At 54.7% G+C, this 15,715-nt stretch overlaps 1 protein-coding gene across 2 annotated transcripts in view; it reads right to left on the reverse strand.

Annotated features, from left to right (window-relative positions):
* Window positions 1-994: 994 nt before the first annotated feature.
* CATSPERG (catsper channel auxiliary subunit gamma) overlaps window positions 995-15,715 on the reverse strand; it is a 26,185-nt gene continuing 11,464 nt past the window's right edge. The window contains exons 9-29 of one of the 2 annotated variants that reach the window (XM_040445980.1): window positions 14,983-15,120; window positions 13,914-13,973; window positions 13,596-13,715; window positions 13,021-13,131; window positions 12,787-12,916; window positions 12,165-12,276; window positions 11,026-11,184; window positions 10,818-10,930; window positions 9,810-10,062; window positions 9,495-9,554; window positions 9,209-9,407; window positions 8,983-9,104; window positions 8,778-8,858; window positions 8,633-8,689; window positions 4,027-4,183; window positions 3,760-3,823; window positions 3,507-3,602; window positions 3,128-3,217; window positions 1,790-1,882; window positions 1,601-1,700; window positions 995-1,518 (exon numbers count right to left, since the gene is read on the reverse strand). In XM_040445980.1, the coding sequence (XP_040301914.1) occupies window positions 1,234-1,518; window positions 1,601-1,700; window positions 1,790-1,882; window positions 3,128-3,217; window positions 3,507-3,602; window positions 3,760-3,823; window positions 4,027-4,183; window positions 8,633-8,689; window positions 8,778-8,858; window positions 8,983-9,104; window positions 9,209-9,407; window positions 9,495-9,554; window positions 9,810-10,062; window positions 10,818-10,930; window positions 11,026-11,184; window positions 12,165-12,276; window positions 12,787-12,916; window positions 13,021-13,131; window positions 13,596-13,715; window positions 13,914-13,973; window positions 14,983-15,120 (2,600 nt within the window). In that variant the 3' untranslated portion in view covers window positions 995-1,233. The remainder of the gene's footprint in view (window positions 1,519-1,600; window positions 1,701-1,789; window positions 1,883-3,127; window positions 3,218-3,506; window positions 3,603-3,759; window positions 3,824-4,026; window positions 4,184-8,632; window positions 8,690-8,777; window positions 8,859-8,982; window positions 9,105-9,208; window positions 9,408-9,494; window positions 9,555-9,809; window positions 10,063-10,817; window positions 10,931-11,025; window positions 11,185-12,164; window positions 12,277-12,786; window positions 12,917-13,020; window positions 13,132-13,595; window positions 13,716-13,913; window positions 13,974-14,982; window positions 15,121-15,715) is intronic. The other variant, XM_040445978.1, reaches the window with a different exon arrangement.

Below are 15,715 nucleotides of genomic sequence, written 5' to 3' on the forward strand. Positions count from 1 at the left end.
CAGCTCTGAGTACTCCCCTGATAATTTCCAAGCTCCAAAACATGACCTCAGTGGCCTTGCCTGCTTTGGAGCTATGCTGTCTCATCACGGACAAGCTGGTCCAGCTGTCTGCCCTAATGCCCCTCAGAGTATGCGTCCCCTGGGCCTCTACTCCCAGACAGGGGAGTGGAGGGGTATGGTCAGAGAGCCTCCATAGTCACTTCACCCAAGATCTCTGGGGAAGCTGATGTTGAGCTTGTTAGGTGGACAGGGGGTAGAGTACAAGGTGCAGTTGTTTTCTTGGGTTTTTTGGCTTTCGGTGTTTTGCCTTTTGGTCTTTTCCCTTCCTGATAGCGCATTTTCCTTACAAGGACTGTCCTTCCTCACACTTAATCAAGAGGTTAGGGTGGGACTGCCCTCAGCTCCTGGGGTGGGCTCCAATTGGCTTAAACCTCTGGCAGCATGAGTAGTAAAGTGGTAAGCTCAGGACCCACCCCCATCCAATCTGAGTGACTGACTGGGACTTGCCTAGGAATGTTGGGCTCCACCCTCTTCTTCCTCTGGACAATAAAATATGCAGATGTGCAGCCTCAGACTGTGAGGGGGGGCGAGCCTGAGGTTAGAGACCATACTCAGAGAAGGGAAGGTCAGGGAAAGCTACAGAGAAATGGAACCAGAGTCCTATAGACATTGAACTGACATCAAACTGACCTGAAACCTATATTAAAACCCATAAATTACCATTTCTATGTAGGCCATCTGAGTGAAATTTTTGCTACTTGCAACTAAATAAAAAATCCTAACCTCTCCAGAGTGCCCTCCTTAAGCTAGACACTAAATAGACATTGGAATTCAAAAGATTTAATGACCAGCACTAAACCTGGGCACTGAACAATCAGAACACACTGCAAGCCATAGCAACACGCCTGGGTCACAGAAGACCTTGCTGGAGAGTAGGGAGGTTGCAGGCCTCCCGAGGAGGGGCGGAGTCGACAGGAACACACACAAGCTGCTATTTACCAGGTGGCCCAGAAGGATTTTGACTTTAATGACCTATATGGCTGTGTGGTACAAACTAACTGAACGTGAGTCCTTACAAGGGCCCACGGCTAATCCTGAAACGAGGATTTAGGTCTGAAGAAGTGAAAATTGACGCAAAACAAAAAAGGGCCTGGGATGGGTGATAGATGCATTTCCAAGGTGGCCCAGGAAGTGAGGGAAGAGCACGGGTGGAGATGGGGGCAGGCAAGTGGCTCAGGTAACCAACGGCTTCTTCTTCCAGGTTTGCTCAGGTGCACGCTGGTTCGCCTCTGCCACTTTGGAACTGTCACTGGAGCCAACTCTGGAGCTGACCGTGGATCTGGTCTCAGATGTCCCACTGCAATTTCTAGAAGGGGAAGTGTAGGTGTAGTAGGACTCTGACATGATGATGTTGTTGATCTTCCAGCGGAGGCTGTTCCAGGCCTTCACCATAACAGGCAACAGGAGGCAGAAGACGATGTAGAGGGTCACCAGACCGATGAACACGCTGGATGACACCTGCAGACGCCGCACGACAGGCTTGGCTGGGCTGCCTCAGAGCCCCATTCCCCCAGCAGGGCAGCTCTGCGCAGCCACTCACCATGAGGATGAAGAAGGCCCGCTTGGCACTGAGTGGCAGACCGTGGATGTGCAGCAGGAAGATGAGCTGGTAGTCACAGTATGTGCTCTTGTCCACGCCTCTGAGGGGGCATGGGGTTCAGGCCTGGGGCAGGAGTCGGGCACCCCATAGGAAGCCCCCAAGTCTCGCTGGGACACAAGCCTGGCTCACCTGTTGCTCACCAGCACCTTGAAGAAGAACTCAGGGGCGAAGATGGTATGGGGAATGGTGTCATAGCATGGGGAGTTCTCCAGACACAGCCACCTGGGGACCCGAGTTCAGGCAACATGCGACACAAATCATGCTTAGCACAGGCCAACCTCTGATTCCTCCCTCCAGCCCACAAACTCTGGGTGAGCACCAGAGAGGTGCGACCTCATTCCTTCTTCCTTGATTCGCTCCTTCATTCGTTCATCCAATAAGACTGACTCCGTGCCTACCACGTGACAGGCTGTTGACTCACTCATTTCCTCCTGTCTTAACGTCTCCATCTGTGATTCCTCCATTAGTGTATGGATTGCGTATCTATCATGTGCCAAGTCCTCGTTTATTCCTTGCTGCTCTCATTCCTTCATCCCACAGATATACCTTGAGTGCCTACTGGGCACAAAGTCACTTCTCCGTGCATTTATTCTTTCCTTTATTCATTTATTCGATAAATGCAAGTTGAATACTGACTAGGGGAAAGTCGTTGCTCCACTCATTCATTCGCTTCCCTGATTTGCTCATGGCACCATTTTCTTCCTTTCACTGAATCAAAAATCGTTGTTGAGGGGCGCCTGGGTGGCGCAGTCGGTTAAGCGCCCGACTTCAGCCAGGTCACGATCTCGCGGTCCGTGAGTTCGAGCCCCGCGTCGGGCTCTGGGCTGATGGCTCAGAGCCTGGAGCCTGTTTCCCATTCTGTGTCTCCCTCTCTCTCTGCCCCTCCCCCGTTCATGCTCTGTCTCTCTCTGTCCCAAAAATAAATAAACGTTGGAAAAAAAAATCGTTGTTGAGTCCCTATATACTAATCTGTCCCTCCATTGTTTTCCTCATTCATCATGACCGCCATTCAAATCCCAATACATGCCTACCATGGCTGAATGAATGAATTTGCTCATTGTCTCATTCAACAAATACTGTTTAGTCTTATCAGGACCTGGACCTATGAGGGAGACAGACCACACCAGAGACAGTGACAGCCGAGAGGGGTCAGGTTCAGATGGGGCAGGCACAAGCAGAGACGTGAGGGTGAGAAGGGGGAAATACGGGAGGACGTGGGAGCCAACACCCCATTCAGAATGGTCAGAAAAGCCCCCCCACCTCCCATGAAGGGACATCTGAACTAAGGCCTAAAGAAAGAGTAAGAGGGCCCAGCACTGCAGACAGTCAGCCCCATTTGAGGAACACGAAGACGGTCAGCCGGGCTTGAGCCTCAAAAGATCTCCCAGAGGCAGAAGGGATGCACAGCCCAGGCAGATTCTGGGCAGGTGGGGGATAAAGGGACCAGCAGCCAGGCCGTGGACTCACTCGATGCCCAAGCTCTGATGGGACATGATGTTAAAGGCCGAGTCCTTGGTGGTCGTTGTGTTCTTGGTGGTCCAGATGAGGCTGTGAGTCCTGTGCAGGACCGTGTAACCTTAGTTGGGGAGGGGGGCGGGGAGAGGGGAGCCCCGTCTCCCCGCAGGTGCAGAGAGAGGCTGGCTCTGTAAGCGGTGGAGGGAAGGGGTAGGGGGAGCCTCAGGGGGGCGGGGCCTCACGAAGTGGGGTGGGCGGGGCAAGCGTAGGAGCCTGCTCCTGGGGCAGGGCCCCAGACACCGAGGTAGGTGGTGCTTGCAGCAAGGGTGAGGTCTGGGGCTGGGAAGCAAGAGAGGTCTGCAGGAGGAGGGCCCCGGCCCACAGGAATTACTTGTCCAAGGGGCTGTTGAAGCGGTAAATCTCCTCCTCGCTGTATTCCCTGATGGTGTCCAGGGTGGGCCCGCCGCCTACCACCTTCAGCACATAGCTGCCAGATCAAGAGGTGCGGGGACTGGCTTCTGTGTCCGGAGTCCTGCGTCACCTCTACCATCCAGCCGGCACTCTGTCCCCCTACCCACTCCCACACACACAACCCCCCCCCCCCCCACAACGCCCGTCAGTCGCTGGCTTGGCTATGTCTTTACCTGCCCTGAAAACTGCCCGAATCTCCCGTCACCAAGTCTTGGATCAAGAAGAAAGGGTAGAAGACTGTGGGGTCGGAGGGAGACCAGGAGGCGAAGAAATTAGCTTTTGGCCGGAGAAGTGCAGGATGGAGGGGAGGAAGGAGAGAGGAGAGGACCAAGGGGAGGAGCGGAGGAGGAGTGAGGAGGTGAGCAAGCGGTGAGGGAAGGCGGCCGAGTGCTGGGGACAGAGGACAGTGAACAAATGAGGCGAGGGGACTGGACACGCACCATCACGGAAGAGGAAGCAGGGCATCTCGGGGTCCACCCTCACGCAGTCAAAGTAGTGTTTGTTCTGCAGACGATTGTACTGCAGGGTGTAGGTGATGTCGAAGGCCAGGCGCTTGCCCGGAGGGCAGCCGATAAGCACTGGGACCATCAAGTTGCCCTAAGTGGGAGCAGAACGGCCCTGGGGAGGGGGTCCGGTGGGGGGGGGAGCTGGACGGGGAGGACACCCTTCCCCCCCAACAGGACCACTTCCTGCCAGGCTCACCCTCACCATTGCCATCTGATCGTTATTATTATTAAAACAATAGTCTAATAACTGCAAAAGTTCATGTAGGTCTTACTGTGTACAAGGCACCGGGTGATGTTCCCAGCACTTCGAACTCAAATTCAACCCTCAAAACAAGCCTGGCATGGTGGAGTATTAATATCTCCATTTCAGAGATGGCAAAAGTGAGGCACAGAGAGGTCAAGCCATTTATTCCTCACCCAAAGCTAGGCCTGTGATGGTAGAGATGGAATGGGAACTGAGACAGGTTGGTTCCGGCTGCCTCCAGCAAAAGACGCGCAAAACCACTAACACCCATACCTGTGGAGCGGCCGACCCCTAGGCGGACTGCACCGGGCTCAGGTTGGGCCTGAATTCTCATAAAAGAGAACGGGGAGGAGCCTGGGATATATGAGGGAAGCGGAGCCCAGGATAGGGGTCAGGGGTCAGGGAATTCCTATGACGTTGTCTTCAGAATGAACAGCCTCTGGCCCATTTCGGGGGTAGGGTCCAAGGGTTCTATCCAAGCGCCAAAGGGACATGGGCATCCAAAGACTGTGGCCTGGGCTTGACAGTGACTGGAGAGGGGTTGGTGGCCATAAAGGAAGCAGCACTTCCCATGCTAGGCCTGGGCCCAAGATTTTACCGCTCTCAGCCACTCACTCACTGGGAGGTCTAATGGGCATCTCAGATTCAGTTTATCCACAACCCATCTTTGTTAATGGTACCTCATCCCTCCATGTTCAGGCTAAAATCTTGTCCTAGAAACCTCTCTCTCTCTCTCTTACCCTTATACCATCCAGACGCCCAAAATGCTAATCTCCCCCATGCTCCCTGCCTGCTTGTTCCCCCCTAACCATTCATCACCTCTGACACACAACATCTTTTGTTTCTCTTCCTTATTGTCTGGCTTTCTGCTGTGGGTTGAACTGTGTGTCCCAAAAAGATATGTTGAACTCCTGATCTGGTGCTTGCCGGAGTGGCCTAATTTGGGATAGGGTCTTTACAGGTGTAATCCAGTTAAAATGAGGTTACATCAGATTAGGCTGGGCCCTAATCCAAAGATCAGCATCCTTATAAGAAGAGGGAAATTTAGGGGCGCCTGGGTGGCTCAGTCAGTTAAGCCTCCAACTCTTGATCTCAGCTCAAGTCACGATCTCTCGGTTCGTGAGCTCGAGCTCCACGTTGGACTCTGCCCTGACAGTGGGGAAGCTGCTTGGGGTTCTCTCTCTCCCTTGACTTTTGCCCCTCCCACGCACGTGCACGCGCACACACACACACACACACACACACACACACACACTCTCTCTCTCTCTCGCTCTCAAAAGAAATGAATAAACTTTTTCAAAAAGTTAAAAAAAAAAAAGAAGAAGAAGAAGAAGGAAATTTGGATGCAGGCACACAAGGAAAATGCCTTGTGAAGACAGAGGCAGAGAGGGAAGTGATGTATCCAGAAGCCAAGGATTGCCAACAGCCACCAGAAGCCAGGAGAGAGGCCATGCAAACAGGGACTCCCTTGGAACCTCCAGAGGAAACCAACCCTCATTTCACACTTCCGGCCTCCAGAACTGGGACGGAATAAGCCCTCCAACTTGTGGTGATTTGTTACGGCTGCGCCAGGAAACAAATACACTTTCCCTCACCAGAACACGAGCTTCACGACGCCGGGAATTCTGTTGTTCACGGCTCTAATTCCAGCACCTAAAACAATGCTGGCATGTGGTGGGCACTCAGCCAGCACCAGTGGAAGGAATGCATAAGCTCTGTGTGCACCAAGTGAAATCTATTCCGGGTCTACCCCCTTGACGCCAGCCTGTTCCCCCATGGAGGGAGGCCCATCTCTGGGGCCTGCTGAGAGATGCTCCCAGCCTTTATTCATCCAGCCAAATTTGATTGAGCACCTATTTTTTTATGTTTATTTATTTTTGAGAGAGAGAGAGAGACAGAGCACGAGTGGGGGAGGGGCAGAGAGAGAGGGAGACACAGAACCCGAAGCAGGCTCCGGGCTCTGGGCCGTCAGCACAGAGCCCCACGCGGGGCTCGAACTCATGAGCCGTGAGATCATGACCTGAGATCATGACCTGAGCCGAAATCGGATGCTTACCCGACTGGGCCGCCCAGGTGCCCCGATTGAGCACCTATTATGTGCAAATTAATTTGTTCTTTCCTTCATCCAACATATTTACAGATCAGGGACCCACGGTTCATCAATTACCTTCAGTCTCCATTTTTTTTCCCCAGCATTGGGAACCAGAGAGAGGCTCCGAGACTTCCAAACACACACCCTCTGGAGGGCCTGGCTGGCTCAGTAGGTTGAAAGCTGCTGACTCTTGGTTTTGGCTCAGCTCATGACCTCATGGTTAATGAGTTCGAGCCCCTCATTGGGCTCCATGCTGATAGCGCAAAGCCTGCTTGGGATTCTCTCTCTCTCCCTCTCTCTCTCTCTCTCTCAAAATAAATAATAAATATTCTGTTAAAAAAAGTACTGATAGGTTTTCTTTAAACTTTACTTTTTAGATGGGTAACATGGTCACATGGACACACACACACACAGTGAAAAGTTTCACTTCCATTCCTGTGCCCCAACTGTCCTGCCTCCCCTCCATCCCCAGGGGAGCAAACCACTATAAGGACTTTCTCATTTATTTTCCCACTTTCTTCATGCAAATAAAAGCCAGTGTGAATATATGCTCTCAATTAACCTCTTCCAGTTTATACAAACTGTTCTGTACCCTGCTTTTTTCTCTTAAGACTAAAAACACTTTGGGGTGGCTGGGTGGCTCAGTTGGTTGAGCATCGGACTTCAGTTCAGGTCACGATCTCATGGTTGTGTGAGTTCGAGCCCCGCATCCAGCTCACTGCTGTTAGCAAAGAACGCTTCGGATCCTCTGTCCCCCCACTCTCTGCCCCTCCCCTGCTTGTGCTCGCTGTCTCTCTCTCTCTCTCTCAAAAATAAATAAAATATAAAAAAAGAATAAAATATGTTTTGGAGACTATTCCATATCAGTATATGGAGATCTTTGTTCCCCTGCCCCCCAACTTTTTTTTTACAGCTGCATAGTTTTCCATTGCATGGATGCACCCTGATTTATTTAACCACTTCCCTATTAGTGGACATTTAGGTTGTTTCCAACCTTTTGCTGTAACAGTATGTTACAGATTAGATTCCCAGAAGGAATCTGTTGGGTCAAAAATAAGGACCTTAACTTTGACCTTCTGGGGTTATGATAAAGAGGAAAATAATGGATATCACTAAGGATATCAGGATACGCTTATTGGATGCTGAGGTCAGCCACTCCTCCCTGCCTGCAAAGGAGTTGGGGGCTATTACAACCTTTTTTTCATTATTAAATTTTTTAAAGTTTATTTCTTTATTTTGAGAGAGAGAGAGAGCATGAGCAGGGCAGGGGCAGAGAGAGAAGGAGAGAGAGAATCCCAAGTAAGCTCTGAGCTGTCAGCACGGAGCCTGAGGTGGGGCTCAAACTCACAAACTGTGAGTCCTGACCTGAGCGGCAATCAAGAGTTGGATGCTCAGGTCATGATCTCATGGTCTGTGGGTTCGAGCCCCACGTTGGGCTCTGTGCTGGCAGCTCAGCGCCTGGAGCCTGCTTCAGATTCTGGGTCTCCCTCTCTCTCTGCCCCTCCCCTGCCCATGCTCTGTCTGTCTCTCTCTCTCTCAAATAATAAACATTAAAAAAAGTAAAATAAAAAAGAGTTGGATGCGTAACTGGCTGGGCCACCCAGGCACCCCTACAACCCCCATTTTACTGTTCTGGGCCATATACCAAGCCAGGAGGGAGAAGCAGCAAGTCTGTCTGCTGGTGAGTGGGCAAGGAAGTGGGTGAGAACAAGCATCTGGGTGAAGTCCCTCCTTTACCACTTACTAGCTCCTTGGGTTACTCAGTGTCTGTCTCTGTGCAAAAGGGACACTGCATGTGTGAGCAAGCGAGGCACTAAGGACCCCATGGAGTGAAGAACGCACGTGTGAGCGGGGAAATGAAGAGTCACATGTGAAAGAAGGGCCAAGTTGGCTCACATGACTCCTTTGTGCCATTTGGGAACAAAAGTCCTGTGTTGCAGATGCTTTATTGCCCCCTGCAGAAAAATATTAGAAGGAACATACAAGCCTGGGTGCAATCTATACAACCACAAAGGCAGCCCTTTCTGCAAACATGAGTGGATGAAAAGAGTGAGTGGATGTGTGGGTGGCTGAATGAACGAAAAGGAAGAAATTATGAATGCATTAGTGGGATTTCCCAGGGGAGACTCAGAATCAGTCCTGTTGGGTCTCGACCCAATCCCTTCCCTCCTAGCACAGGGCCCAGTACTCCCAAAGTCCAATACTTGCATGCGGGGTCCCTGGTGTGTGTTCTGGAAGCAATGTCCGACCGCGCCCGCCACCTGTGGGTAAGAGCCGGATGATGGTGGGCCCCGCGGGCTCGGTCTTTTCCCTCCTCCCGTATCCCTCCCCTCCAGACTTGGACCGAACCTTGAGCAACATGGAGGTCTCCAAGAGGTGATGTCCACTAAGGCCCTGGTCAAAGCAAGACCTTTTATCACTGAGCGTAACCTGGGGTTGGGGGCAGAAACGAAGGCGTCAACAACCCTGCCTGAGGACCCGGGGAAGGTTCGAAAGGTGCCCGGCGCCGGTCGCTCCGCCCCCACCTCGGCACGCCCTCCCCGCGTAGTCTCACCCGGAAAAGCACCGAGTTGCGGTTAATGAGGAACTTCTGTCTCACCACCGCCTCAATGCAGCCCGGGTCGGCCAGCACCACGCCCAGATCCACTGTGCTCTTCAGCTCTTCGGAGGTGAGCACTGCAAGCACCGGGAGGGGTTAGGGCCCCGCCCCGCCCCCAGACCCCGCCCCCTGGGCTCGCAGACCCCGCCCCTCGAGCTCCGCTCCGGCCTCCGCCACAGACCGCGCTCGGGTGTGAACTCCAGCGACTGCCCCCCGACCCTCAGGAAGACGGAGAAGACGTAGCTGGTGCCCTTGTCCAGGAAGATGCGCTCGGGCAGCTCGTAGTCGGCCTTGAGGTCGTAGATCTTCTCGTAGCTGGCCATGTCAATGTACACGTTCCCCGGGCTCTGCGAGTTGCTCGCCAGATAGAAGTAGTAATCCTGGAGGACCAGATGTGGGGCAAAATCAGACCCGGACGGCGGACACCGCTCCCCCCCCCCCCCCGACTCCCAGCCCTCTCCACGCACCTGGTCCTGTTTCTTGTTCGACCAGCGCCAGGTGGAGTCGTGCACCGGGTCGGCGTACGGCTGCGGGGACGACCGGCACCGTGAGCGGGGGCAGCGGTCCCCAGGCAGGCGGCATGCCGGCGGCTAACCCAAAGCCGAAGCTCACAGCCCCCTGGCCTGCCCCCCCGAGCCCTACGTCCAACGCCGCAGCCACACTCCTAGAGCCACCTCTCCGAGGCCCTGCTCGCCCGCTCCCCCTGCCCCCTTAGCCTCAGACTCCCCCAGGCGGTTCCGGCCTCTCCAGCCAGGCAGCCCTCGCTTTCTAAGCCTCCTCACCCCGCCTCGGACCAGACCCGGCCCCCGCCAGGCGTCCACCTTGTGGTGCTCGGAGTGCAGACAAAGCAGGTAATAGACGAGCCCCTGGTAGACTGCGAGCGAGTTCTCGCTGTGGAAGCCCGAGGGCTCCACGACGCGCGGCGGACGCGCCTGGTAGCGCTCCTGGCGCGAGTAGACTTGCGGGTTGGGCAGGTCCCGCAGGCGCATCACCGAGAACGGACAGAAGTTGGTGAAGGAGAGCGTCAGGTGGCTCCTGGGTGGCGGGGGGGGGGGGGGGGCCGGGGGGGGGGCGGCTGACTTTTCCGCGAGCCCCCCAGGTCCGCCTCCCATCGCTGCGCTGCCATCCGGGTCTAATCCAGCCCTGACCCTCCTGCTCAGCCTCCGCCCCCGGTGCCCCTGGACAGATTCTCCGGGACGTCCCTGGGTCCCTCAGGCGGGGCGTTCTGGACCTTCTCCTAGACCTCCTCCCCATTCCCAACTCAAGCCTTCTTCCACCTCCTTTCTCCCTGACCCCTTTCCCAGCTGCCTCCCGGGCTCCTCTCAGGTGACCAGATAGATCATTATTGAATGCAGTTGCATCTGGCCATGCAGTCCCTCCTTTTAGTGCCATCAGGGCTCCCCAGGACCCTCCCTGTGACCACCAGGCTCACCTTGTCCACCCTGCCACCAGCACCGCACTCTGTCTGCACTGTACTTTCTCTCAGTCTTGAACGCCCAACCTTTCCTCCTCAGGGCCTTTGCACATATGGCCCCTCCTGCCTGGAACCCCTTCTCCATGTTGTCCCCTGGCTAACTCTTTCTCACCCTCTAGCTCACAGCTCCTGTACCTCTTCCTCCTTGAAGCTCTCCCTGATGCTCCCACCGCCCTCAGTCTCAGTCAGGCCCCTCCTTGGAGCCTCCAGAGACCCTAAGCTCCCCCATCACAGCCCTGGGGGTGGCTCCCTCTCTCTCCTGGAATAGGGGCTTTGTGTGGGCCACACCCAGCTCTGTGGTCCAGTATCTTCTCACCCTTGCCGCTCAAAGAAGTAGTGATTACTGAGCTGCTGGTACATCAAGAGCTGCTCCACGGGCACATGCCTCTTGACAAGCTGGCCCTGCTGGTTTTTCATCAGATACACTAGCTGCGGCAGGAAGGCAGGGCCGGGTAAGCTGGTGTCAGCCAGCTGCCCTGAGGCTCCCCCATGTTCCCACGTGACCCCCCCCCCCCACCTGGCACCTGGTACAGCTTGGTGTCTTCGTAGAAGAGGGTGACCATGGTCTCATTGGGAGTGTAGACGGAGGACTGGTGCATCACCTGTAGGTTGATGTGCACCTCCCAGCCCCTGGATGGGAACAGCTTGTACATCCGGTAGCTGCCTTCCAGGAGGTACCAGATCTGGGGTGCGACAGCCAGGTGGGTACGTGTGAGGGCCGCGGGGACCTCTGGCCCCACCTCTCCGCCCAGCGTGGTGGCCCCATTCTCTGGGGGTGAGGCCAGGTAAGCTCGCATACCTTCTCTCTATAATGCCATCTCGACTTCCCACAACCCAGCCACCCCTGCTTCCAGCCCCTGCTCGCCATAACTGTCTCCAACGTTTCGTTGGCTGGAGTGGCTGTGACTTGAAACTGAAGCATTTCTAATGTATACACCCCTGCAGGCCAGGGTTCCTAGGGGCAAGCCCTATTTTCTCCTCATTCTGCACCCTCCAGGGACCCACCATCCCCTTGGCCTCAGTTTCCCATCTCCGCACTGATGGGGGGCCCCCCCCCCAACACATTTGACTCTAGACCTCATCCCCTTCTGAGACTCAGCCTGGAGGAGTCCGTCCAACCTTAAGGATTCCCTCCTCCACGCAGCCTCCTCTTTGAAGCCCTCCTAGGTGTACACACACACACACACACACACACACACACACACACACAGATTGAATTGGAAGCTGGGCCCCACCCCCTTTCTGAACATCTGTCCTGAGATACTATCTTCCCCACTGCAGCCCTGCCTCCCCTGAATCGTTACTTTCTGGGAAACACTCTGTCTTCCCAGTTGGCCTGTGACCCTTGAGGGCAAGTCCACGGCTGACCCAGTCACCACTGTATCCTTGGCGCTGGGTCAGGCATACAGTGAGCACTCAATATTTATGAAATGAACCACATGATGGAAAGAAAGAGGGCCCTCTGTGGAAATCAGATCAGGACTCTGGGTCTTTAACTCTGCTGAAAGACTTTGGAAGAAAACACCACTTCTCTTTGAGTTCCAGGGTCCTCCGCTGCCCTTCCGCGGGATCCCTGAGGACACTTCCTCCCCTGAACCCTTTTCCCCTGACAGAGGGAGAAGGGAGACCGCTGGGGTTTGGGGAGAGGAGCAGGGTACCCCACCTCCTCAGTCTCTGTGACAATAGCCATGTCCCCACGGAACGAGTTGACCAGGTACTTAATGGACTGCTCCTTGGGGAAGTCCGCCAAGTAGATGAAGTTTTCATAGTTATAGCTGCGGGGGCAGAGACGGGAGCGAAGGACACCCAGGCGAGGCCCCTGGAGGGTATCTGCTTCCCCCAACTCCAGGCCTAACATGACCCAAGAACTGTTTACTCAGCTCTCTGCCAGCCTCAGGAGAACACGCAAGGAAGCCTGGGATTCCAGGTCCTGCTCCCAAGCCTCTGGGTGACCCGCCCATCTGGAGACAGGAGCATTTGGCCCATCCAGCGGTTTGCCAACAGCCCCTAAGTTCCTGAGGGGTGCAACGTGTCCGAACCTTTCCCCCAGACAGTGCCTTTCACACAGCTTGGGTCCTTAACATCAGGTTTCATTTAAGAAAGGCCTCTCAAGTCTTTAAAATATCAGCTTCCCCATCCTAGCCCTAACCACCCCCGCAGCCCGTGTGTCTCCCATCCCAATCCCGGTAACTTCTGAATTTAGGCATGCTCTGACAACTTGATGGCTTCAGAAAGGACCCCCGCCCTAATGGGGCTGAGAAGGCAGAATACGTCTGGCCTCATACCTCTGCAGGAGGAAGTTGCCCCAGATATACAGCAGGTTGCTATACTGGTTGTAGAACATGCCCTTGGGTACCATCAGGAAGGTGGTATGAGTCTCTGTCCCTAGGAGCATCAGAAACTCCAGGCCCCTAGCTGGCCGGGGGAGAGGCAGAGTGGACACAGCAGTGAGGGGAGGGCCATCCAGGTCCCTCCTGGCCCTCATCCACTTTTCAGGCCCCCCTGCCTTCCCCTCCTACCGTCAGGGATGAATTCCGGGATGGTGTAGAGGATGGCCAGGTGATTACCGACTACAACCGGGGGAGAACACGGCAAAACCTCCTGAGGCTCTGAGCTTTCAAAACCTGAAACTGGGCAAGTCACCAGCCTCCCACCCCCTCCCAAAAGCCCTCCAGTGGCTTCTCATCTGGGGCTGTTAGCCCTTAGGGCTTCTTTAAATGCCTATGTCAGGGCACAGGACTTGCCTCCTCTGACTTCTTGGCTGGAGAGTACAGTGTGCAGCCTGCACAACTGTACCTGGCAGCCCTATTCTCTGTTCAGGTAAAATAAAATTACATCTCCTTATTGTGAGCCACTGGGCCCTTTCAGATTTGACTTCTGCTCCTGTCTCCAATCTCCCGCCCTCCCTAGTCTCCCTCTGTTCCAGTCACATTGGTTTCCTCTGTTTCTCCATCCCACCAGGTCAGTTCTCCACCACTAACCCCTTACCCAGGCCCCGCTGTCTGCCTTAGCACGGATCCCACAGACCGGCAGGAGGTTCACAATCTGGGCTTCTGCCCCTTCCCACTCAGCCCCCCAACAGCATCCCAATTACCCAGGTCGTAGCTGACCACCTGGAAATACTTCCTGGTGGTGGGGTCTTCCATCTGCACCAGCAGCAGTAGATTGTAGTCTCCAGCAATGAACACGGCCCAAATTATGGAGCAGTTCATAACTGGGTAGGAGGGGGCCGGCTCAGAGCAGCCCTGGACCCGCCCCTCTCCCTGGTCTCCATAACCCTCACCCCCTCCCTGTGACTCTCCACCCCTCCCAAGACACCGTTCTTCACACAGACCTCTCCCCCCCTTCCCTGCTCTGCCACACCCTTGATCCCCACACCCGCCCGCCGCAGAGGTCTCTGGGAGCTAGGTACCTTGTAACCCTTCGCACACAGACCGCTGCCGGGGCAGCAACTCGAAGGACACGCGGCCATCTGCGGAGCAGGGCAGGGCGGTGCTCAGGCCCTTCCCAGCCCATCCATCCGGCATCCCACCACGCCAGGTCTCCAGGGTGGCCTGGTGCCGGTGCCTCCGCCCCCTTTAGTCCTTGGGATTTCAGGGGGGCAGGTCTCACCCTGACCTGTCCCTTACTCACACCTGACCTACCAGAGTAGGTCTGTCTCTGGCCACAGTAACTGGCTCAGGTCCGGGCACACACCCAGAACGGGCCAATCAGAGTGCACCCTGGATTCCTGCTAGAGCTAATGGGAGAGGCTGCTTTCATTCTTTTGGGGTGACTCCACCTGCGGGGACGTGTGAGCCCCGAGCTCCTGGGACCATCTTTAGCTCCCAGGAGAGGGGTAGCTACCTGAGAATGAGGCCAAATCTCAGGGTTCATAATAATAAACCCTTTTAGAGCAGCCACCATGTCCCTAACACTGTTCTAAGACCTTTACACACGCCAACTTATTTAATCTTTACATCAACCCAATGAGGCAGGTGCCAATATAATCCTTAGGCCCATTTTACAGATGAGGAAAACGAGACCAAAAAGAGAGGTTAAGTCACCTGTCCAAAGCCACAGGTGACTTGGGTCGGGTGTGTTCAAGCGATCTCTCCCCAGACTTGTGCTGTAATCGCTGTGCTGCGCTACCTTGCCAAGAGATAGAATCCTGATGACATACCCTGGGGGCCCCTGGATCTAGCCACGCCGGAAGTTGGACTCTAGTCTTTTCACTTATTTAAGTCTACAAATTCTTTATGCCTAGATGATTTTTGGCTTGGGCTTCTGTCCTTTGAAGCCACACACGTCATGAAAGATACATAACACACCCAAGTCCCACCCCTATAAATGCATGAACCCGTTCCCACTCACGGGGACAACCTCCAGCCTGGGACCCCTCCTGAAGGTGCCTGGTGAGGGATGAGCGCTAGAGGTTGGAATTCTCACAGATGCCAGGGTATGGACTGGTCTCTTGGGCCGCCAGAGGCCCCATCCCTTACCTGTGATGGTCCCAAAGTGGACGTAGCCTTCCCGCTTGCCAGTGGTGAGGGCCATGACGTACTCTGAGCCATTGCTATGGGCATATACAGGGCACAGCTTCTTGATGCACTCGTTGGCCAACACACGAACCCAGCTCCCTGTGTGGGGCCAGCACGGAACCTCAGACCCATGTCTATAGACCTGGGACCTGACCCTCATCCATATTTCCACGGCCTTAATGGCTATTCCGTGCAGTGTCTGAGGGGCCCCTGGCATAGGGCCCAGTACCTTTGAGTAAATCCGTCTTGCTCATACTCTGTCCACGATGTATAGATTAGTCTAACCCCGCCCTCGTATTCCCCTGGCCAGAGCAGTGGGTTCAACTGAGCATGTGACCATGCCGGACAAATCAGAGACAGTCCTGGCTCGCAACCACTAACAAAGAGATGCTCTTTCCTGGAGCCCCTGAAAGGGTAGAAGGCCACAGTTGCTAGATGGAGGGGGGCAATCACCAAGGCTATCACAAGGAGGGGTCTGTTTAAGCTACAGTGAGCACCTAGATCCAATTGTACCTGAAATCAAGTGCACCTATTGAAGCCAAAAACACTCTCTTCTTCCTTCCTTCCTTCCTTCCTTTCTTTCTTTCTTTCTTTCTCCCTTTCTTTCTCATTGTCCTTCTTTCCTTTTTATTTTTTCTCTCTCTCTCCCTTCCTTCCTTCCTTCCTTCCTTCCTTCCTTCCTTCCTTCCTTCCT

Source organism: Herpailurus yagouaroundi, unplaced genomic scaffold (assembly GCF_014898765.1).
Source record: "Herpailurus yagouaroundi ecotype Mexico unplaced genomic scaffold, PumYag 194, whole genome shotgun sequence".
Taxonomy (NCBI): domain Eukaryota; kingdom Metazoa; phylum Chordata; class Mammalia; order Carnivora; family Felidae; genus Herpailurus; species Herpailurus yagouaroundi.